A 25,445-nucleotide genomic window follows, 5' to 3' on the forward strand; every position below is an offset into this window, starting at 1 on the left:
ATGAATGCACATTTCGGCCACGGTATCATGATCTCCAAACCCTCCTCTCCATTTCAGGAGAATGTCGTGACAGTATGACCCTCCAGTCGGGAGAAAATCAACATTAATGAAGTTTGTTTAGTTTGTTTTGTACTCCGGCTTCTGTCTGGCGTGGAACCGAGGCGGTCAAACGTCAGTCATACGTCAGTGACACGCCCCTGTGCAGGCGGGAACTGAACCAGAGCCCGTCTCTGACTGAACTCCACTTTGCCCTCATAGACATGAACTAGGACGACCCATCTTGCTACGCATTTATTATCTTTGCTTCAGCTGCACTTCTCTCTGTTTGCAGGTAAGCAGCACTGATACAAGTATAGCTGATACCTCAGCTATCGTGTCATGACCCACACCGTTGCTATTGGGTAGTTTAAATTTTTCATAACTTGGTTCATTTACTAGGGTTTAGAAATAAGCATTGTGTAGGCTACCTACTTTATAGCCTAATAACATTTCGCCATAAAGTAGGCTAAAGTGAACTTTTTTTTATTGTCAATCATCAATAGCCTATATAGGCCTTGTTATTGCAGTAGAATGAAATTGTGTTTCTCCACACTCCATGTGCTGGTTTGTAACAAACATTTCACATAAAAAAGTAGTGCACACGGTGCCACAACAGGTACACCTAAAACACAAGGGCAATTCCACAGAAAATGGACTTTTTGCCACATCCATAACGCCAGTGAAATTCCTTAACATTTGTATGATGTGAATGATAACATTCATTTTTTGTGCATTTTTTCTCATGTACATTCTTCAGCCAAAAATAACAAATGCTCAAATTTCATGTAATCATTCACATCATACCATACCATCACATTTTATTGGCGTTATGGATGTTACAAAAAATGTAATTTTCCATGGAATTGCCCACAACGCAAACATAGGCCTACAGGCATTACTGCGTAAGCTACACACAGACAATAGACAAGCATACGTTTTTTGTAGGTATTGCAAGTTAAACATTTTTGAAAAGTGTGCCAGAGATTTTATGAAATTATGAGGTAAATGGTATGAGGTAAATATGTTGTCGAGACCTGCAGCTTTTCTCAGTTTGACCTTGAGCAGGGTCCTCCATGTCAGCTGGGTCAGGATGAGGTATCTCGTTGACTGGGCCGGGAGGGGCTTTTGTTGGTGTGTTGTTTTTCTCAAACCGGCTGAATTAGATGTTGAGTCTGTTGAAGTCAGTGTTGCCCTCGCACGTTGAGGATGGCCCGGACCTGTAGTTGGTCTTACCGCAGGCACCTGGGGTCTTTTGTGTCTATAAAGTGGGATTGAATTTTCTGTCCATAGGCACGCTTGGCTGCTCTCACAGGTATGCCCTGGCGGATCTGAGAGTGTCTTTGTCTCCGGACTTGAAAGCAGCACTCATAAAAAGAGAATTATGCAACCGTTTTTGTTGTCCAAAAACAAGCAAAGGTGTGTCCACACAAGCATATCGCACAAACACACATACACACACAACACACATCAGTAACTCTTTCTTTCTCTCTCTTTCCTTTCTTCCCTTTCCTCTTTCTTTCTTTCTTTCTCTTTTAAACACACACAAACACACACATTCTGAGACAAAGAAAAAGGCAGGCTGAGCGTGCCACTGGTCTATCACCTTAAAGTTAAGGGCTCAGACTAGTAGAGCACCAGTCATTATGTGGGGCTCTGTGATTCTGCTGGGGATCTGTGGAAGCCTGCTCTTCCTTCTGCTCAAGATCCAAAGGCCGAACAAGTTCCCTCCTGGACCCCGCGCCCTGCCGCTCTTTGGGAATCTGCTGGACTTCAACCTGGTCAACCCTCTAAATGATCTACAGCGGGTAAATATTATTCATCTCCTGTCCTATGAACTTTGCTGTGCTGTTCCCATCTCTTTACGCTAAACTCCCACTTTCCTCTGGATCCTCCCTTGAATGCATATGCATGACACAAAAAACGCAATGGGCCCTTTTCAGCTCCCGCGACAGGCAGTTTGCGCTTTAACATCTTTGCGGCCTGTTTGTACATACCTCGCAATGATTTTACACGCACGTTGCGAAACAAATACGCCTGAAGTGGGCGCAAAAGCGTTAGTACATCTAGCCCTCAGAGAGGTTAATCAGCATTTAGCGTGCATTTGGAAGTTGGTCTTTGAAACAGACACTTGAACAATCGCAATGACAAACGGAATGTTAAGATATATTATACTAGGCCTACTGCTGAGTAGATATTTCCTTTCGCTTAAGAGATTTCTGCAGATGGTATCCCTTCGTCTCTATCCAAACAAAGATGAGTTAAATCACAGTTTTATATTAATGAATATGAATTCTGAACATGATTTCATTCATGGAAATGCATATACTATAGGCTTAAATTCATATTTCCAAATTGATATGCAGTATTTATAAAGGTCAATGTAGAATATAATACCGTTACATGTTTGTATTTGTCAGTACATGGTACATACACAGTACAAAAGTTTTTCTGAAATCAGACGTCTTGTGTACGCAGACACATGGACACACACACACATAATTATAGCACACACACTCACACACACATAATTATAACACATTGTATTTATTTTTTGTGCATGATACAGCTGTCAGATCAGTATGGGAAGGTTTTCAGTGTGTTTATCGGGTCGCGGCCGGCGGTGATCCTTAATGGAGTGGAGGCGATTAAGGAGGCTCTGGTGACTAAAGGTGTAGATTTTGGCGGGCGACCTCAAGACCTCATGGTGAACGATGTGCTGAAAGACAAAGGTAAACACTATAAATCATGTTAAAGGAGAATTCCGGCGAATTTTCACGTAGATGTCTGTTTCTCGAGGGCCACAAGTACTGCCAGTACAAAAATCCCCCAAAACAATAGGGCAATTCAAAGGAAAATTACGTTTTTTGTAACATCCATAACGCCAATAAAATGTGATGGTATGGTATGATGTGAATAATAACATGAAAATATAGCTGCAAGCAGCAATGAGGGGGCCAAGCAGAATAGGCCGGAGTAGCCACGGTGACAAGATAGAACTCAGCAGACACCCAGCAGACACCCGGGATGAACAGGGCTGAAACAGGGCTGAGTATTGCCACCGCCTCCACCAGCCAGCCCCCCCCACCTAATCACCCCAGCCCGTCCCACCCCGTCCTGCCCTGCCCTGCCCCTGCACGCACGCATTAGAATTAACTGGATGGAACATGTTGTCATCAGTTTCACATCAAAAAATAAAAGATTGATAAAACACATCAACAACTACACATCAAAATGCAATATTGCTAATTGCAGCACCCCCTACAGGTCAAATGTCACCACATTTTTTGAGCGTCCTCCTAATGGGGTCATGAATATATGTAGTAAGTTTGGTTATGATACATTATAGGGTTGCTGAGATATGAGCTCACTTCCTGTTTGGCGGCTTCGCCACCAATGTCGATTGGCTGGTAGGGGCGAATGCTTTTGTCAATTGTTCCAGAGAGCAACATATTGATAGGTTATGATCTGAAGATGGTCTGTGCCAATGTTGGTGAAAATCATATGAAATTTGCGACCTGTGAAAACTTTTTGATGTTTTTGATTAAGTCTAACATGGCGGCCGAATCAATTACGATGACATCACAAGTTGGCCTGGGTCGGCATAAGGACCTCCAACAGTATTACCAGACACCACTAGTACATTTTAATTCCAAATACAACAGCAGCTACAGGCCAAAAGGCATGTTTTTTTAATTACAGCGCCCCCTAGAGGTCAAAGGTCACCAGATTTATTGAGTGTCCCCCTGATTGGGTCCTGAGTCCATGCACCTAGTTTGGCTTTGATACATGCAAGGGTTGCTGAGATATGAGCTCACTTCCTGTTTGGCGGCTTCGCCGCAAATTTCGATTGGCTGTTACAGCCGAATGCTTCTGTCAATTGCTCCAGAAAGCAATGCACTGATAAGGCATGGTCTGAAGATGGTCTCTGCCAATTTTGTTGAGGATCCGCTGAAATTTGTGACCTGCGAAAGCTTGTACGTGTTTTTGATTAAATCCAATATGGCGGCCGAATCAATTACGATGACATCACAAGTTGGGTTGGGTCGGCCTAAGGACCTCCAACAGTATTACCAGACACCACTAGTGCATTTTAATTCTAAGCACAACTGCAGCTACAGGCCAAAAGGTATGTTTCTTAATTACAGCGCCCCCTAGAGGTCAAAGGTCACCAGATTTCTTGAGCGTCCCCCTGATTGGGTCCTGAGTCCATGTACTTAGTTTGGTTATGATAGATCAATGGGTTGCTGAGATATGAGCTCACTTCCTGTGTGGCGGCTTCGCCACAAATTTCGATTGGCTGTTACGCGCGAACGGTTTTAGTTCCGGAGACAAAAAGCAATGCATTAATGAGGCATGGTCTGTAAATGATATCTGTGAAGTTTGGTGTCAATCGGACAAAATATGTGACCTGAGAGGACTTTTTAGTGTTTTTGATGAAATCCAATATGGCGGAAAATCCATCATGGCGGAAAATGACTTCATACTGTGCGTTTAACTCGGATTGGTCCAAGGATTCCAATGATACCTCATTTTTGACAATCGGCCATACGGGTCAAAAGTTACGTGCGTGAACGCATGTCCAACTTTGGCCTGTTGGTGGCGCTAGAGTGCTTGAGGTGCCATCATGAAACTTGGTGACATTAACCATGGGACTGTCCCTAATCAGTGTGCCAAATTTCACAACTTTTCACCAGACGGTTCTATGGGCTGCCATTGACTTCAATGGCGGAATAATAATAATAATAATAATAATAATAATAAATATAGCTGCAAGCAGCAATGAGGGGGCCAAGCAGAATAGGCTGGAGTAGCCACGGCGACAAGATAGAACTCAGCAGACATCCGCGATCAACACTTTCAACTAGTGTCACATCAAAACATAACTGATTTTGTAGGGCTGAAACAGGGCTGAGAATTGCCACCGCCTCCGCCAGCCAGCCCCCCATCTAATCACCCCTGCCCATCCCACCCCGTCCTGCCCCTCCCCGCCCTTGCACGCACGCATTAGAATGAACTGGATGGAACATGTTGTCATCAGTTTCACATCAAAAAATAAAGGATCGATGAAACACATCAGCAACTACAGATCAAAATGCAAAATTGCAAATTGCAGCAACCTCTACAGGTCAAAGGTCACCAAATGTTTTGTGCATCCTCCTAATGGGGTCATGAATCTATGTAGTAAGTTTGGTTATGATACATGGCAGGGTTGCTGAGATATGAGCTCACTTCCTGTTTGGCGGCTTCGCCGCAAATTTTGATTGGCTGTTACGGGCGAATGCTTTTGTCAATTGTTCCAGAAAGCAAAATATTGATAGGTTATGGTCTGATGATGGTCTCCATCAATTTTGGTGAGGATCCACTTAAATTTGTGACCTGCGAGAACTTGTACGTGTTTTTGATTAAATCCAATATGGCGGCTGAATCAATCACGATGACATCACAAGTTGGCTTGGGTTGGCCTAAGGACCTCCAACAGTATTACCAGACACCACTAGTGTGTTTTAATTCTAAGCACAACAGCAGCTACAGGCCAAAAGGCATGTTTCTAAATTACAGTGCCCCCTAGAGGTCAAAGGTCACCAGATTTCTTGAGTGTCCCCCAGATCAGATCCTGAGTCCATGCACCAAGTTTGGCTTTGATACATGCAAGGGTTGCTGAGATATGAACTCACTTCCTGTTTGGCGGCTTCGCCACCAATTTCGATTGGCTGTTACGGGCGAATGCTTTTGTCAATTGTTCCAGAAAGCAATATATTGATAGGTTATGGTCTGATGATGGTCTCCATCAATTTTGGTGAGGATCCACTGAAATTTGTGACCTGTGAAAACTTGTACGTGTTTTTGATTAAATCCAATATGGCGGCCGAATCAATTATGATGACATCACAAGTTGGCTTGGGTCAACCTAAGGACCTCCAACAGTATTGCCAGACACCACTAGTGCATTTTAATTCTAACTACAACAGCAGCTACAGGCCAAAAGGCATGTTTCTTAATTACAGCGCCCCCTAGAGGTCAAAGGTCACCAGATTTCTTGAGCGTCCCCCTAATTGGGTACTGAGTCCATGTACTAAGTTTGGTTATGATAGATTTATGGGTTGCTGAGATATGAGCTCACTTCCTGTTTGGCGGCTTTGCCGCAAATTTTGATTGGCTGGTACGCGCGAACGGTTTTAGTTCCGAAGACAAAAAGCAATGCGTTAATGAGGCATGGCCTGAAGATCATGTGTGTCTAGTTTGGTGACGATCGGACAAAATTTGTGACCTGTGAAAGATTAGTTTCACTTTCACTAAAATCCAATATGGCGGAAAATCCATCATGGCGGAAAATGACGTCATAGGGTGCGTTGAACTCGGCTTGGTCCAAGGATTCCAACGATACCTCATTTTTGACAATCGGGCATACGGGTCAAAAGTTACGTGCGTGAACGCATGTCTAACTTTGGCCTGTTGGTGGCGCTAGAGTGCTCAAGCTGCTGACATGAAACTTGGTGAACTTAAACATGGGACTGTCCCCAATCGGTGTGCCAAATTTCACAACTTTTTACCAGACGGTTCTATGGGTTGCCATAGACTCCCATTCGGGAAGAAAGATGTTAAATAATAAATATAGCTGCAAGCAGCAATGTGGGGGCCAAGCAGGCAGTTCAGCAGTCCAGATTTGGCATGAAACTCAATGCCGTGGCATCAGGCATATAGCATTAAGCAGTCACAGCAAGTTCCATGTCAAACAATCCAAGATTGGCTGAGTTACAAGGTCAAGTTTCACATCAAAACATAACTGATTTTGTGGGGCTGAACCAGGGCTGAGTTTCGCCGCCCCCTCACCCAGCCAACCCACCGCCGCAATCGCCCCTGCCCGTCCCACCCCCCCCACCCTTGCACGCACGCATTAGAATGAACTGGATGGAACTCACTGTCATCAGTTTCATATCAAAAATAAAAGATTGATTGAGATATGATCATGCTTGCTGTAATTTCAATGCCCCCATAGAGGTCAAAGGTCACCAACGTATTTGTGCATCATCAGGATGAACCAGACGGTTCTATGGGCTGCCATTGACCTCCATTGCAGAATAATGCAGCAACTACAGACCAAAATACATTTTTGCCAATTCCAGAGCCCCCTAGAGGTCAAAGGTTAACAAATTTATTGAGCGTCCTCCTGATTGGTCCTGAGGACCATGTACTAAGTTTGGTTTTGGATACATGAAAGCATTGCTGAGATATGAGCTCACTTCCTGTTTGGCGGCTTCGCCACAAATTTCGATTGGCTGTTACAGGCGAACGCTTCAATCAATTGTTCCAGAAAAAATACACTGATAAGGCATGGTCTGAAGATGGTCTCTGACAATTTTGGTGAGGATCAGCTGAAAGTTGTGACTTGCGAATACTTATTTGTGTTTTTGATTAAATCCAATATGGCGGCCAAACAATTATGTTGATGTCACAAGTTGTCCTCTGTTGACCTAAGGACCTTCCACAGTATTGTCAGACACCACTAGTGCGTTTTAATTCTAAGCACAACAGCAGCTACAGGCCAAAAGGCATTTTTCTTAATTACAGCGCCCCCTAGAGGTCAAAGGTCACCAAATTTGTTGAGCGTCTGAGTAGTCTGTATACTAAGTTTGGTTACGATACAGCTTCAATCAGATGTGTTTTCAGATATATGTTGGGTGCAATAATGGTGTGACTGTTACCAAATGTTGGAGCCTATGTAATGTCAATAAAATACAAATATTTTTGTCTGACTTTATCCTTTATTCACATTTCTTTTGTTTTAATCATGCAAATTAGGCCTACCACATTGTATACAGATATTGCCTGATTTGCTGAATCTGGATATGAGATTTCAGAAAACTTGCAATACAACAATGATGTTTTTTATGATAGTAAATAAGTTTCATGGTAGTTAAGTTTCATGGTGATATTTGCTTTTTAACCTATCACCTGTAATCTCTAACCTTTCCATCAAATGTATTTTGTGTTCTGTGTGGAAATATTTTGATATCGAGAATGGCAAATGAAGTAGGGACTTTTATTGTGACGAGTATCATCCAATAACTCGTCTGTGACATCTACCATCTTTCTTTTAGCTGACTACAACTGTCGAGGTAAGACGCAAAGTTAACGTCTCCAGAAAATGAATTGATATATCTGTATATTTGGTTTTGAGCTACTTATAACAGAATAGGCACACACAAATATGAAAATATGTCTAGCTGAGGTGCATCTGGAGAGCCACCTTTGTTAAATGTGTTAGCAGCTAACGTTTTAGTGTCACACTATGAACGACAAACGTTAACGTTAAAGTTAGGTAGACAGGAAAGGTAGCGATTGTGTAAAAATGAATTAATAACTTTAATAGCCTAACGTTACATAAAACATATTATCCTATGGAAGCAGGCAATGTGTTGAGAACTGGCCGTTGTGAAATAGGCTGTATCGTCGAATTAAGTTTACATCATGCTGGCATGATGCTTCACGCCATGATGCAGGCTAACGTTGTTAGGCACGTTTGATTGTGAGCAATTAATTTGTGGTAACGTTAACTGAACTCATTTTGAATAACTGTGTTGGAAAACGTTTTTCGGTACTATAACCTTGGTTGAGTTTTGGAGTCATGTCTGATATTGAAAGCCGTTTGGAATGCAAGTTAACCTTAATGTTAGCAGAGCCCGTTTAGACATTCTCTGCTAAATCAGAGACAGACTTCTAGCAGCTAAGTTATAGCTGCGGGAGAACATAGCAAACCCGTACGAGTTGATTAAGCATTAAACAAATGTATGGCTCCGTTTCATGTACACCGTGTGTAAAGGCAGGTAACTATGTACAATTCTTAAAAAATGAAGTAATTTAATTGATCTTAAACAGAGGATGTGAAGTTATCCTAGGTTAAATTGGTCTTGTTTGGGTGGAATGTGACCGAGGCTGCTAAAATCATAAAAAAAGCTATAAATACGTAGGTTACGGCTAAAATACTCTTTTACAATTACAAGCAAAATCACTCGTTTGTAAGCTCAAAGTACATATCTATGTAATTGTAAATGCTAAGTTTGTATCTTTCATAAACTATATATGTTAAATGTTTTCCAGATTTTGGATTCCTTTTTGAGCAAGTTAATTGAAGGTAAGTGTTAAATGTTTCAGGGCTTTTATGTACAACTTCTAGGGAAATTTTGAAACTTTTATGCTGCATTGCCTGCAAAATGTAAAACCGTAGTGCTAGTAAGAAATATGCCATATGTTGATCTGGAATAATTACAGCTGTGCTCGGCCTTGTGTATGGCATTGAAATGCCTTACAGTTCTGGACAGAAAAACTAGTATATTACACTGATATGCGCTGATTCAGAGTAATTTCTATGACCTCAAAGTAGAAAGTCATGAGAATCACTGCAGGGACTCCTGCAGTAGTTTTCAGTGTTGATGTGTGGTATTATTTGGGTTCTGGATGAATGTGGTTTGGCATGCATATGAAAGCAAGGAAGGAGGATTTAAGAGTTGTAGAGGGAAACATTACTGCTGTATTGTAAGTTAATTTGGTTAATAGTCTGATTTGTATACCGGGATGCAGGTTGAAGTGGGTTGCTGGGCTTTGGACAGAGATGCTCACGTAGTTGCTCATCCTGAGCTTGGATTAGTTTTATTCCTGTCTCGTATGCTTTGTACTTTAGGTCAAGAATGTGTATGCCTAACTAGGGTGTAGCTGTAAATGTGTGCAATAGGTTCCATTTCATGGTACTTGTGTGTAGGCCTAGTGGTATGTAACAATCCTCCAGATGTCAATTTGTTTAGCAGATTAATAATAGCTATAAAGCTACATATCACCCCTTTTGATAAATGCAGTGTGGCCTACCCTAGCCCTACCTTTAGTAGTGGGCAGTATGCAGTTAGATAGGTCACCATAGGCATATTTGGATTTGCTACGGATGGATTCACAAATAAAGAAATACATTTGGCAAGATACTTGATATACAGGCTAAATGCAAATGGGCTACGCCAATGCATTATATTTTACATTAACAAAATGCAGAAAAATATAACGGATTGAAAATAAAGTAGGCAGGTATGTCAGTCATTTTTATTGTTCGCAATTGGTGTACTGGCATGTTTAACTGTTAGCTGCAGTGCAATGTTACATTATGTGTAAGTTAAGTACAGAACTGACTGTGCAACCAGATTTTTTTCTGTGCCCTTAAATCTTTTAACTTGGGCGCATAAGTGCTCCTGGAATTTTTTTTTTAATGTAGAGCCCTGTCTTAAGTTCAGAAGTTAAAGAGTCTTTATGATGTAAATATGTACATTGTTATTGCCTGTTTATCAGAACTGATGAAAGTATTAGTGCTAACTGTATGAGATTTCTGATGTGTTTTCTGTGTGTTTTGCAGATGCCGTGTCCAAGCAAGCGGTCCAGGGCGGCCAAGAAGAGAGAGGCTGACTTGAGGTCCACTGAGGTCAGGCTGTTGAGCTTTACTATCTGTCCTGATGTATTATGATTGTGTGTTTAATAGGAAACAAGTAATGTTGGACACATTTGATATGTTTCTCCCAATTCTTATTTACAGTAGTTTTTATGTTTGCTTGAAATATGGCGCTTACATTTTGAATGTATTTGATTTTAAGGAAGGATGTGCTACATGTCTAATTTAAAGGAGAAATCCAGCGAGTGCTTACATAGATCTACGTTTCTCAAGGTGACCAAGTATTGTCGGTACAAAAAATGAAAATGTTTGTTTTTACCGGTAGCTGCTGGTTGTAGCAACTCGAGCTAGGAAAAACTGATTGTTTTGATTTTGTTTCATACCAACAGTACTCAGTGACCTTGAGAAAAGGAGACCTATGTGAAAACTCGCCATATTTCCTTTTGAGAAGTTGCTGAATATTTATGATGGGTTTTCTGTGTTACAGGTGCCGAGCAAGAGGTCCCCGGTGGCGCAGGTTGACTTGGTCTCCTGTGACGAGGTTGGGCGTCCTCGTAAAAAAGCCCACACACAGTCTTCGGACGCTATACAGTCTTCGGACTGCCAGTTACAATGCCAGTTACAATGCCAGTTACAATGCCAGTTACAGTCTTCGGACGCAATACAACCAAGCTCTACCAACTCTCAAACAAACTCTACCAACTCTCTGAATATGTGCCATGACTCTGTTGTAAACTCATTGTCAAGTAATGTGAAAGAAAATAATGCTACTGATTGTTGTTTTTTGAATGAATCTGTTGACTTCCCAGAGAGATCTGTGCTGATGGGGTCTTTTCATCAAGGCCATCCACGGTTTGGAAATGTGCGCAACAAGCAGTGTGGTGCCATCAGCTTGACTGCTGTTTTGAAGTCCAAGATGAAGAACGTGTGGACCTGGGAAACTGGAGATCTTGATGATGTTTTGATTAAGGGAACTGTTCTATACAGGTCAATGAGTGCACAGGGTAAAATAAGAGACCATGGAAGGGGTTACATTGCTGTGTCTGAATTACCTAGGCAATATGAAGTGTGGAATTGTGATTTTGCAATAAACTTTGCTGAATCTTACACTGGATTTATTCACGTTGATGACTATGACCATGCTTTGCGTGATGTTGCCATGCCTTTTGATGTAGCACTGCAGCGGGCACTGTTTAGCAATGATGCTTGTTTGTTAACCATTTGTGCTAACACATGTGCTATAGTGAATGCAGGAGCAAGGTTTGCCTTTGTTGATTCGCATGCAAACAGTAATGTCAACCAGAAAGGTCAGAGGACAAGTTGTGTTGCATACTTCAGCTCTGTACAGGCCCTGATCACATTTGTTTATGACTTTGCACGATCTTTTGGCGTAAGCACACCACGGTTTGAGGTAACTGGAGTCACAGCAGTAACTCATGCAACCGCCCAGATGACTGACTCATCCAGCTGCACAACGAGCTCTGTGAATTGCTTTCCACTCTACAGTGATGCTGTGAAGGGTAAGCCTAAAGTGTACCAACGGCAGGAAGTTGTAAGTGGGTTGTATAAGCCGCCAAAGGTTGTAGGAAATGTCACAAATTGCACAGAACAGTCGCAGACAAAACGAGACATGCATGCCCGTTCTAATGTAAGCAGCAGAACACTCTACAGTGATGTTTTGAAAGGAGTGCCCGGTAAGGGTGTGAAACAAAGCGTTTGCAGGCCTCTGTATGTACATGAAGTTGGCGTAAATCTGAACAGGGATCGTGCATCAAAGGACGAAAACAGAAGCTGTGAGTGTAATGTAAAGAAACCAGAGACCAAACAGGATAAGCAGTCATTCAATGAAAGTACAACAGACGATGTCATTCTTGTCAATATAGAAACACACAAACAGTCTTTAAAGCGTAATCTGCAGGCAACTGATGATGTCATTATAAGTGATGTAAGATTTCACAAACAGGTTTTTAAACCGTTAACTCGTCATGACCAGGATGCACTGTGCACATGTTTAGATCTTCAAAATGAAAATGTTGATTTAGGCCTAATGGCAACCACTGATCTCGATGACATGGGATGTCCCTGTAAGATAAGAAGCATAAAACCTGACGGGAATTGCTTTTACCGTAGCCTAGCCTTTAGCATTTGTCACAATGAAGACAAGCATTTGAAAATAAGACGGGCTGTCGTGAAACACCTTCAGAGAAACAGTACCAAATTTGAAACATATCTGAGGGATGAATACACATCTGTGCAGGACTATGTGGCTAAATCAAGAATCTACTACTGTGGTTCATGGGCAAAAGAAATTGATATTTTTGCTGCTGCTGACTTATTGCGAACAACTATATTTACTTTCAATGATGGAAGATGGAATAGGCACAGACCTACAGACTCACAGACATGTAGAGATAATTGCATTTATTTAAATCACACTGGCAGTCATTATGAATTTGTTGAATGTGTACAACACAAAGATGCAGGAAGGCCTTGTGCAGGAACATGCCAGCCAGTCAAGATTGATGACAACTTGAGGCCACAACGGAAAAGAAAGTTGAAAGATGAATCAGAAAATGTGAAAGCAAAGAAAGACCGCCAACGATATCAAAATGATAATGATTACAGACAGAGAAAAGTTCAATATGTCAAAGATAAGTACCAGAAAGATGAGCTTGCCAAACAGACTAAGCGCCAGTGCTCTCGTGACTATTTTCTAAAGAAATACAGAACAAATCTGGACTTTAGGAAATTCGTGCTTCAGCGTTTTCAGAGAAAATATCAAACTAATCCAAAATTTCAGAAATTCCGAAGTGTTTATTTTCAAAAGAAATATAAGGAAAATACAGATTTTCAAGCAAAGGTACGAGAGTATTCCAAAGACAAATACAGGAGAAACCAGAAACATCAGAATGCTGTCCGTGCTTATTCTAAGGACAAATACAGGAGAAACCAGAAACATCAGAATGCTGTCCGTGCTTATTCTAAGGACAAATACAGGAGAAACCAGAAACATCAGAATGCTGTCCGTGATTATTCTAAGGACAAATACAAGAGAAACCAGAAACATCAGAATGCTGTCCGTGATTATTCTAAGGACAAATACAGGAGAAACCAGAAACATCAGAATGCTGTCCGTGATTATTCTAAAGTTAAATATAAAACAAACAGCAAATTTCAGAGACTTGTCCGTGATTACAGTCATATGAAATACAAGAAAAACATTGGATTCCAGAACAAAATTAAAGAGCATAACAAGAGGAAGTATCAAGAAAATGAAAACATCCGTATAAATAAAATCAAAAGACGTCGTGAGAGTTGTTTAATATGGCAGAAGAAACAGGAAGACATTGGCCTAGCTATTGATCATTTTCGTCAGGAGGTCAGCTGTGGTCCTGAATATGTATGCTCAGTATGTCACCGTTTACTCTTCAGGAAGCAGGTGGTTGAGTGTAAAAGACATTGCTATGAAAGAAAAGGAGCAGAAGTGGCTGCATTGGCTAATAGATGCATAACATTGCAATATTTACATGTGTGTGATGTTGAATGTGATCAGAAATGTCATTTGTCTGATAGTCCATCAAGCAAATTATGGATTTGCCATACATGTCATCGTAAAATACTAGGTGGAAAACTTCCCGAAGAGAGTGTTACCAACAACATGCATTTGGATGATATTCCAGCGGAACTTAAATGTCTGAACTCTTTGGAACAACATCTCATTGCACGTCACATTCCCTTCATGAAGCTGTTGTGTTTACCTCGAGGCCGCCAGAGAGCTTGCCATGGTCCTTGCGTCTCTGTTCCAGTTAATAACGCAGGTGTGACAAATATACTCCCAAGAAATGAATGTGATGACAAGATGATAAGAGTGAAACTGAAACGCAAGTTGACGTATAAAGGTCATTACGAGTACATGTATGTCCACACTGATCGTGTCAGAAATGCACTGAGGTATTTGATGGCAAACAATAAATGGTACGGTGATGTGACTATGAATGACGAATGGGTAAACTCTCTGAATGGCACTGACCAGCATGAGGAAAGTACCAAACAGGAAACACCTGCTAACAGTGATGATGACAATGTTCCTGAAGAGCAAGCAGAGGAAGATGTGACTTATATCAAAGACCAGAATGGGCTTTTGTCAGATACATCATTACAACCTGTCGATCTGGGTTCAGAGATCATTGATCAGAATTTTCAGGATATACTTAATGTGGCACCAGGTGAAGGTAACAGTCCAGTGAGGTTGCTGTCTGATAAAACCAACGAGGCAAAATGTTTCCCTGTTTTGTATCCATCTGGTGGACCTACATTCCATGATGAAAGAGAGTCCAAAATAACTCTGTCACGGTACCTGAATACACGCATTCTGAATGCAGATGGGCGTTTTGCACAGAACACAGACTTCATTTTTTACGCACAATACATATCAGAGGTGCATCAAGTTGTATCTGGTGTATCAGTGGCATTACGCAAAGGTGGCGGCAAGTCCTCTCTGAAAGATGCATCACCAGACATGTTGTTGAACTCAGACTCGTTGGGTAAAATATTGCGCAATGACGAAGGATACAAGTTCTTACGAGGAATTCGTGGCACACCTCCATACTGGATGTCAGTTCAGAAAGATTTATTTGCCATGATAAGACAACTCTCCATACCCACATTCTTTGCATCTTTTAGCTCTGCAGATTTGAGATGGCCTGAAATGCTAAACTCTATTCTAAGAATAGAAGGTAAACAAACGTCTGTTGACGATCTTGACTGGTCTGACAAATGTGGACTCATACGTCGAAACCCTGTGACAGCGGCAAGAATGTTTGATCACAGATGGCATTGCTTTCTCCGTGATGTAATCATGTCGCCAGCAGAACCCATAGGGAAAATAAAGGACTACTTTTATCGTGTTGAATTTCAACAACGTGGTTCTCCTCATGTCCACTGTCTCTTTTGGGTTGAAAGTGCTCCCAAGATTGATAAAGAGAGTGATGATGAAGTGGCACAGTTCATAGATACATACATCACTTGTGAGATTCCACCAGAAACAGATGCAGAGCTTTATGAGGTTGTGAGCAGCGTACAGAGGCACAGCACAAGACACTCTAAGACTTGCCGCAAGAAAAACACAGTGTGCAGGTTCAACTTCCCACGGCCACCATCAAGCTGTACTTTCATCACAAGAGGCGGTAACTGTGAGGACTTGAATGGCAATGATGACAATACAAGTGCGAGTGCAATAATAAAGAATGTTAAAACTGCGTTGACCATGCCTGACATGAATTTTGATACAGCCGATGCATTTTTTGAGTCTCTTGGGATAGATCAAGGTTTGTTTGAAAAGGCGTACAACATATGTTCCAAAAAGAAAAGCATTGTCCTCAAACGAAATCCTGGAGACATTTGGGTGAACCAGTACAACAAAGACTTACTCCGTGCTTGGCAAGGCAATATGGATATCCAGTATGTCACAGATGCCTTTTCAGTTGTGGTCTACATACTGTCGTACATCACAAAAGCAGAACAAGAAATGGGTTTGCTCTTACAACGTGCCCAAGACGAGTCAATGAATGGCAACCTTGATGCAAAAGCAGCATTCAAACAGCTTGGAAGTGTATACCTACACAACAGAGAAGTTTCAGCCCAAGAGGCAGTGTATCGATTAACACACATGCACTTGAAAGAATGCTCTCGTGACGTACAGTTCATTCCAGTTGGTGATAATCCTGTTAGGATGAGTTTACCTCTGCATGTACTTCAAAATAAAGCCCAATTCCAACAGTGTAATGATGAAAGCAGCATTTGGATGACCAATGTGATTGAGAGATATAAGAGCAGACCCCAGAATGAACAATTTGAGGATATATGCCTGGCCAGTTTTTGTTCTGAATACAGAGTTCTATCAAAGTCACAGGTTCCGACTGAAAAAGATTCACATGACATTATACAGCTCAACAACAATTGTGGTTTTGTGAAACGAAGGACCCGAACTGAACCTGCTGTCGTGAGGTATCCCAGATTTTCTCCCACAAAAAACCCTGAAAAGTACTTCCATTCGTTGCTGCAACTGTTTCTGCCTTACTATGAGGACTATCACCTCAAACCGCCCCAGTTTGATACATATGAACATTTCTATAAAAATGGTGCAGTGAAATGTGGTGTTGATGTTCAAAGAGTGCAGTCGATTGTGGATACCAACAAAGCTTTATTTGAAAAAGAAAGTGATGAGATTGACAGAGCTAAACAGCTGCTGGAAGACAAAATTGATTTGGAAGATGCCTGGGCTCAAATATGTCCTGAAACAGAAAGGGAGCGTCTTCGTTGTTTGGATCTGATGAAAGAAAAAGTTGTAGATGATGAAGGTGATGATGATGACAAACTCATTCCTGACCTGACAGCAAACCCACAGACTACATGCACTTTGGAAACAAATCATGTGTTAATGCCCAGACAGGATGCATTGCATTTATTGCGATCATTAAATGAAGAACAGTCTGCCATATTCTATGCTGTTCGTAAGTGGTGTTTGCAGAAACTGTTTGGACAAAATCCTGAACCGTTGCGATTATTCATTACGGGTGGAGCAGGAACGGGAAAAAGCCATTTAATCAAAGCGATACATTACGAATCTACACGGCTTTTGTCACAGATTGCTGAAAATCCTGAGGACCTCACTGTGCTTCTAACAGCACCTACAGGAGTGGCTGCATATAACATTGGCGCTGCAACAATTCACAATACATTCTCCATCGGTGCAAATGTCAAACTGCCATATCAACCACTAGGTGATGAGAAAGTCAATTCTTTGCGAACCAAAATGGGCAGCTTGCAAATTCTGATCATTGATGAAGTGTCCATGGTCGACCACCGTCTTTTGGCCTACATTCATGGTAGACTGCGTCAAATCAAGCAGACTGGTGATTATTCCTTGTTTGCAAAAGTTTCCCTGATTTGTGTGGGTGATTTTTTCCAACTCAAGCCCGTGAAAGGCACGCCTCTTTTTGCTGAAAACAAAGGAGCCAACCTGTGGGACAACAACTTTGAGGTTGCAGAACTGACTAAAGTTGTTAGACAAGAAAATGCAGCATTTGCGGAAATGCTTAATCGTCTCAGAGTCCGTAAAAAGAACGAACCTCTCACCGACTGTGATGTTCTCACATTGAGGCAGCGTGAAACTGGTGAGGAATCTACGGACATTCATGTGTATGCTACAAATGCAGAGGTTGATGAATATAACGTGAAGAGACTGCAAGAGACCTGCCCAGACGCAATCAGCATACGTGCTCAAGACTTTGTCCGAAATCCCAAAACTGGAAGAATGGAACGGAAAGTTGGCTTTCACACAAAAGTTTTCAACTCTTGCTTGCCTAAATGTGTTTCGTTGGGTGTTGGAGCAAGGGTCATGTTGAAGAAAAACATAGATGTGTCTGATGGCCTTGTCAACGGAGCATGTGGCACAGTCATGGAAATCATTCAGAGTCAACAAGAGGATGACATGCCTGCAGCTATCCACGTGGAGTTTGAAGACCCTAATGTAGGAAAGATCCAGAGGTCAAAAGCAAAAAGGGTTTCTGAACGTTCAACGATAGTGGAAGTGCAAGAGGAACAAGTGGCTAATAATGGTGGAGTACGAAGGCAACTGCCGATTAGCCTGGCCTGGTCAGTAACTGTACATAAATGTCAAGGGCTTACTGTTGAAAGGGCTGTTGTATCACTCAAGAAGATCTTTGCTCCAGGGCAAGCATATGTTGCATTGAGTCGTGTGAGAACTCTCGGTGGGCTGATAATTAAGGACTTCAAAGAATCTGCCATATTTTGTGATAACAAAGTAGATTCGTCTATGAAAAGCTTGCCTGAGTTTAACTTTGGAATGTCTGTTTCATCCAACATGAACCCTGTGTGCACAGTAGCACTTCACAATGTGCAGAGTTTGAATGCTCACATTCAGGATGTTCAATCCCACAAAGCCCTCATGAACGCTGATTGTATTTGCTTAACAGAGACGTGGCTCAATGTAGACACTGAAGAAGAGCCACAACTTCCAGAATACGTCTTCAAACACAATCCGAGAGGAAACTGTTACGATGAATCCGAGCCAGCCTTTGCAGCGCTGAAACAACAACAAAGAGGTGGAGTTGGTGTGTATTGTTCAGAAAACATTGATGTGCAGGTGTCAATTCCAGAAAGATGCAATTTGGAATGTCTGTATTTTGAAATACCTCATGCAAATTTGATTGCTGCTGTGTTGTACAGGCCCAGCTCTTATAAGATTGACATGTTTCGAGAACAGATATTACAGGTCATCTTTGAACTTGAGAAGCATCCAGGGAGGAAACTCATCATGGGAGACTTCAATGAGGATATCTTTGTATCGTCTACAATTCTCAAGTTACTGGAACAGCATGGGTACACTCAACATGTGCAAGCAGCTACAACTGAAAAAGGTACATTAATAGATCATGTCTACATTAAAGGCACAGAAGATGTTGTTGTTGAAGTTGTGCAGACATACTACAGTTTTCATGAAGCGATACTGATCTCACTGTTGTAATGTTTTCTGTGATTAATAATATTTGTCTTTATATAGGTAGGCATTTATGTTCTGGCTATGTTACACATGACGTCATTATGAGTTCACTTCATATTCCGTCCGCTAAGTGGGGTTTGGGTGGGTGGGTGGTGGCAAGGAGAGAGCATAACACTGGACGGTCCTTGCAAGGGATGGGAGGGGTATGGGGGCCATTTTCCAAAAGAAGTTGCAAATAACGGTAAAGATATACAAATTAATATGTAAATATCAGGAAGCTATACAGTTGATTTATTATCTAGGCAACTAATTTTATTTTAAAAGTCAGCAGATAATTCCTTAATTGTCTAAAGCATTTTAGACTATGTCTTGTCAATGTTTGTCAAATTATTTCATTTTGGTTACATTACACCACCATTACACCAAGTTATGCGTAATGCTTTAAATGCTAAAAAGAGTCCAAATTAAAGTTTTAATTAATGGACAGACATATCACTCTATTGAATGATTTTATCTTTACCGTTATTGTAAAACCTTAACATTATCAGTGAATTACAGTTAAGACGATAACAGTCAATAACAGCAAACAGTTCAATTTTAGTGTACAAAAAAAAGGATAACAGTAAAATAAAATTAACCATATTATTTGATACAGATATCACAGTCAGTTGAAGACTGGTATTATTATTGCAACACTGAGTTAAAGGACAACAATACCTTATATCTTCAAAGAAGTGAAAGAATAAATTATGTATGACTGAATTGTCTTGAGATTATGTAAGAATGGTGAAAACAAACAAAGAAAACAAATCTTAAGTGCAACTTCTTTTGGAAAATGGCCCCCATACAGGGAACTTTTTTGTTCAACATTTTTATGAATTATACCAAGTGGACAGTCATACCATTGCTGTTTATCATGCATATCGAAGGTGTCCAAATCACCACCAATTTGCAGCTAAGCTACAGTTTTTAACAGTTGTGTGACACAAAAAGTGTACCTGGTTCACCCTTATTGGTGTCATGCTGACAAATGCTTTGGTACAGTAAAATCATGATACCATGAAGATCACTTGAGATAGTGCTGATTACAGACAAACTCTTGTCATTTACTGTAGGATCAGTTCTTTTTCCTTTAAGCTGACACAGGTCAGAGGCCCAGCCTCATCTCGCTGCAACACCACTATTTCTTGGAAAAGGGCAGAATCTCCAAGGACATTTTGTTTGGTGGAGTTGCCACCAGCACCAGGGCAGTTGAAGGACATGAAAGCCATGGACAGCAATGCAGTCTGCTGAGACAAGCATGTGAGTAGATAGGTGATGTGTAAAGGGGGAAATTCAGAGGACACAGTCAGAATACCATTTGGATTAAAAAAAAAAACAGCAGCAACAGCCATTATTCCTGTGTCGGACTATACAGCCATTTTCAGCAGTGATTTCTACGTCTACGAGACTGACAAGTGGCGTCTTAGCACTGTGTATCTTTCATACCAATTGAACTGAATAATAATAATAATAATAATATGTTTATTTTACTGTATATAGCGCCTTTCTCAAACCCAAGATAGCTTTACATAGTAGAAGGAAAACACCTTACCATTTTTGTCTGAGTGATGAAAATACATGTTAGCAGTCATTTACATATTCAGCACTGTCCACTTGGTATGCAGTTCTGTAAACAGGGTCTAATACACATGGTGAAGTAAATTGCATTGTTAAAGTAGTTAAAATATGTATCAGTTGATTATTTTATTTACAAATTTGTGACAATATATTGACAGACTTTAGATAAATATTTTGTTTATGTAAAAATGCTATGTTTTGACATGAAGAATTCAGAGAAGAAAGTTTATTTTTGTTTCTAAGTTTTAGATTGGGTGAGGACAATTCAGTTGGCTACTTAATCAACCCAGGACAATTTTCAGCCATTAGCCCTGTACAACTACTTGAAATAAGACATATTTAATGGTTTAAGTTTTATTTGTTCTGCCTGTGTGATGCGTTGTTCGTTTTCCATTTGGGCCTGATTTTGTATTAGGCTGTTCTTTTGTGTTCTGTTCTGTTGTGTGGGACTGATTTGTTTTAGCTGTGACTGTACTATAAGTATTTTGTTATCACACCACAGACTAATTTAGATGGTGTGTAACATGTTAGGCCTACTTTACTTGTTGATACATTGAATGAACTATTTTTATTTTGTTTTGTTTTGTTATGTTATTATCAATTATTGTGAAGTATGTTTTGGCATGGATAATTACAAAGAAGGAAAAAGTAGGAAGAGTTATTGATATTATATCAGAAAAGTTACTTATGCTCTATGAATTTCATTTCATATTGGCATATGGAATCTGTTCACTAACATATTGCTAAATTTCACTGCTGGATCTGTACAATTAATCACCACAAAACAATGGACTGAATATGGAGTGCAAGAAGTCCTTTTGTAAGACAAAACTGAACCAACCACTACAGATGTTTGGAGTCGGAAATGCCGTCATGCTCTCCTGACATATTGACATTATGTGAGTATCCATTATATGATATATATTACTGTAAATTTTTTCCAAGACAGACATCCTAATTCTGATTCATGCACTTTTGACAGGATGTAAACTTTAAGAAAAACACATGTTGGTTTATTTTACCTGTGTAACAATAGCATGGTGACTTTTATTGTAAATGTACATCTGCTGTCAAATAACCATACAGAAAATGTTGGCCAAGGCCCAGCAACGTAGCCTTTCGAGTGACCTGCACCAGACACAGGGCATGCTGAGGATCACGGACATCCACCAACAATGCAGCCTTCGGAGTGACATGCACCAGTCCTGCTGAGGATCACAGACATCTGCCAGTAACACAGCCTTCCGAGTGACCTGCACCAGTCCAGCTGCGAATCACGGACATCCACCAGCAATGCAGCCTTTTGCGTCACCTGCACCAGTCAAAGAGCCTGCTGAGGATCACAGCCATCCACCAGCCTCAGAGCCTTCCGAGTGACCTGCACCAGTCCTGCTGAGGATCACGGACATACATCAGCCTCAGAGCCTTCCGAGTGTCCGACACCAATTGTACTGAGGATCACGGACATCAGCCAGCCCCACAGCCTTCCGAGTGACCTGCACCAGTCCTGCTGCGGATCACAGATATCCGCCAGCAACGCAGCCTTCCCAATAAACTGCACCAGTCACAGAGCCTGCTGCGGATGACAAACAACCGCCAGCAACACAGCCTTTCGAGTGAACTGCACCAGACACAGGGCCTGCTGCGGACCACGGACATCCGCCAGCAACGTAGCCTTCCCAAAGAACTGCACCAGTCACAGAGCCTGCTGCGGATGGCAGACATCTGCCAGCCATGCAGCCTTCCGAGTGACCTGCACCAGATACAGGGCCTGCTGAGGACCATGGACATTGTCCAGGAATGCAGCCTTGCAAAGGGACCTGCACCCATCACAGGGCCTGTTGAGAATCACAGACATCCACTAGCAATGCAGCCTATCAAGATCTTATATTAAGGTTATGTAAGTATCCGTGTTTTTCTTTTGCCAAAAGATGCAATCTAAATGTTTATGCATATTTAGTAGGATGTACATTTTATACACTATTAATGAATAGACATTTTGCTTTCTAACACCTGTGCAACAAAATAATGTATACTTTTACTGTAAATTTACATGTGCTCTAAAACTACCTTACAGATAATGTTAACCAAGTCTCAAAGAATACCTGCTGAGAGACTTCAGAGCCGAGGTGTGGCCACTGCCACAGGTATGCACAGAGCTTGTCCATGCGTCTGTTCCCTGGGACACACCAATGGCGAGGACTGCTGAGGCTCATCCGCTCATCTGCCAGCCACACAACCTATCGAACCACCTGTACCAGACGGAGAGCCTGTTGAGACTCCTCCTTTTTCATTTTTTGGTTGTGGTGGTGCAGAGGGACTTGTACTTGTCAAAGAGCCTGTTCAGGGTCATGGACCTCCACCAGCCTTGCAACCAATATCGGTTACCTGTAACAGTCAGAGCCTGTTTAGGCTCATGGACCCTCATCAGCCTTGGTACCTGCTGAGGTTCATGTAGCTGATCTTGGCCATCTGCAACAGCACTACCAGACAGTATTATAAAGGGCAATGAGCTGTAGATGGGGCCATCTACTGACTACCGGTTAAAAGATTGACTTTGTCCTGTAGATTGGTATAGGCCCATTTAGTAATACAAGCGAATTAGAAATAATTGGGGATTTAACGACTTCATGTTTTGCACTTGTGTGGTCAAGTATTTATATATGTTTTTGCATTTTGTCAGTTTTATTTTTTACTATTTTGGGCATGTTTGTTTTTTGTTTTGTCATTGTTTTGTATGGAACTTTCTTTTTCTTACAATAAATTTGATACAATAATTCATCATATCATACTATCCAGGAGGTTAGTTTTCAGGTTTGCATTTGTTTGCATAACATCATGCAATTTCTACCTCTGCAATTGGAACACTTATTGTTAATAATATTTTTATTATAAACCAGAATAATTCTGGAAATGTGTTAATATGTTTATATCTTATGCAATTGAGTAGAAAACGTGTCATGAGAATCACATGAGAAATATTATGAATGTTTAAAGATTGTTCTGTCTACCAGAGTTGTAGCAGATTATCAATGACTGCAATAATGACTTTCAGTCCATAAATACCCTGAAATGTAACCGACTAACCACACTTAGAGATTAACTAAGCTAAATGTGAAGGATTTAATTACATACCACTAGTTATGCTATAATCAAAGTGTTATTAATAAAGTACACATACTTTGTGCCTTATCTTTCTTTAGTAAAAAAAGACTTTGATTATTCAGTGACTTTTTTAAATGAATGAACTTAAACATGTCAAGTTTTACATCCTTATACATGAACTGTTATGAATAAAAATGACATTGATGTCAAACATTGTCACGTGTTGTTCAATATTATTACACAGCTAGTGAGTTTTAAATACAAACACATCAACAATTACAAGCCAAAATGTATTTGTGTATTTTTGCTACTTGTAGCGCACCCTTGAGGTCAAAGGTCATCAAATGTCCTGTGCCACCTCAAAATGGGATCCCGAGTCTGCGTAGTAAGTTTGGTATTGACGCATTAAAGTGTTGCAGAGATATGAGCTCACTTACTAAAAATCGAATATGGCGGAAAGGATAGGTCAAAGGTTAAGTGCGTGAACGCGTGTCCAACTTTGACCTGATGGTGGCGCTAGAGCGTTCAAGGTGTCAACATAAAACTTTAATTAATCATGGAGCTATGCCCAAACAGTGTGCCAAATTTTACAACTTTGTACCAGACGGTCCTATGGGCTGCCATAGACTTCCATGGCGGAATAATACACATTGCAGCTACAGGCCAAAATACAATTTTGCTAATTGCAATGCCCCCTAGTGTTCAAAGGTCACCACATTTTTTGAGCATTTCCCTAATGGGATCATGAGTCTATCTACTAAGTTTGGATATGATACATGAAAGGGTTGCTGAGATATGAGCTCACTTCCTGTTTGGCGTCTTCGCCACCGATTTCGATTGGCTGTTACCGGCGGATGCTTTTGTCAATAATTCCGGAAAATTGGGCAGTGATAAGGCATGGTCTGAGGATGGTCTTTGCCAATTTTGGTGAAAATCAGGTGAAATTTGTGAACTGTGAAAACTTGTTCGTGTTTTTGATTAAATCCAATATGGCGGCTGAATCAATTACGTTGATGTCACAAGTTGTCCTCGGTCTACCTATGGGCCTTCCATAGTATTGCCAGAGACAACTAGTGCATTTTAATCCTAAGCATAATAGCAGCTACAGGCCAAAAGGCATGTGTCTTAATTGCAGTGCCCCCTAGAGGTCAAAGGTCACCAGATTTTTTGAGCGTCGTCCTGATGGGGTCAGTAGTCTATATACTATGTTTGGTTATGATACATGAAAGGGATGCTGAGATATGGGCTCACATCCTGTTTGGCGGCTTCGCCGCAAATTTCGATTGGCTGTTACAGCCGAATGCTTCTGTCAATTGTTCCAGAAAGAAATGCACTGATAAGGCATGGTCTGAATATTGTCTCCGCCAATTTTGGTGAGGATCCGCTGAAATTTGTGACCTGCAAAAACTGTTCGTGTTTTTGATTAAATCCAATATGGCGGCCGAATCAATTACGATGACATCACAATTTGGCTTGGGTCGGCCTAAGGAACTCCAACAGTATTACCAGACACCACTAGTGCGTTTGAATTCTAAGCACAACAGCAGCTAGAGGCCAAAAGGCATGTTTCCTAATTGCAGCGCCCCCTAGAGGTCAAAGGTCACCAGATTTCTTGAGCCTCCCCCTTATTGGGTCCTGAGGCCATGTATTAAGTTTGGTTATAATAGATGAATGGGTTGCTGAGATATGAGCTCACTTCCTGTTTGGCGGCTTCGCCGCAAAATTTTGATT

At 41.1% G+C, this 25,445-nt stretch overlaps 2 protein-coding genes and 1 long non-coding RNA gene across 4 annotated transcripts; all 3 read left to right on the forward strand.

Moving 5' to 3' along the window:
* The first annotated feature begins 921 nt into the window (after nucleotides 1–921).
* Nucleotides 922–2,791, forward strand: LOC143118600 (cytochrome P450 2B1-like). The gene is made up of 2 exons (XM_076279629.1): nucleotides 922–1,844; nucleotides 2,606–2,791. Exons 1-2 carry the CDS (start codon nucleotides 1,683–1,685, stop codon nucleotides 2,789–2,791), a joined length of 348 nt encoding a protein of 115 aa, XP_076135744.1. The 5' UTR covers nucleotides 922–1,682.
* A 5,204-nt stretch (nucleotides 2,792–7,995) lies between these two features.
* Nucleotides 7,996–11,572, forward strand: LOC143127133 (uncharacterized). 2 transcript variants are annotated; one of them, XR_012987516.1, is made up of 4 exons: nucleotides 7,996–8,156; nucleotides 9,139–9,172; nucleotides 10,433–10,498; nucleotides 10,953–11,572. It is a non-coding gene; the product is annotated as an uncharacterized LOC143127133 (long non-coding RNA). The 2 variants fall into 2 exon arrangements; XR_012987515.1 differs by lacking the exon at nucleotides 7,996–8,156 and having other exon boundaries at nucleotides 8,545–9,172.
* Nucleotides 11,573–12,962: 1,390 nt separating this feature from the next.
* Nucleotides 12,963–19,053, forward strand: LOC143118610 (uncharacterized). Its single transcript, XM_076279638.1, has 3 exons — nucleotides 12,963–18,604; nucleotides 18,716–18,868; nucleotides 19,050–19,053. Exons 1-3 carry the CDS (start codon nucleotides 13,668–13,670, stop codon nucleotides 19,051–19,053), a joined length of 5,094 nt encoding a protein of 1,697 aa, XP_076135753.1. The 5' UTR covers nucleotides 12,963–13,667.
* The last annotated feature ends 6,392 nt before the right edge of the window (nucleotides 19,054–25,445 follow it).

The sequence above is a fragment of the Alosa pseudoharengus genome, unplaced genomic scaffold (assembly GCF_046254945.1).
Source record: "Alosa pseudoharengus isolate Yale_2024_CS ecotype anadromous, Long Island Sound unplaced genomic scaffold, YU_APseudo_1.1 YU_APseudo_1.1_scf_1, whole genome shotgun sequence".
Lineage (NCBI taxonomy): Eukaryota > Metazoa > Chordata > Actinopteri > Clupeiformes > Clupeidae > Alosa > Alosa pseudoharengus.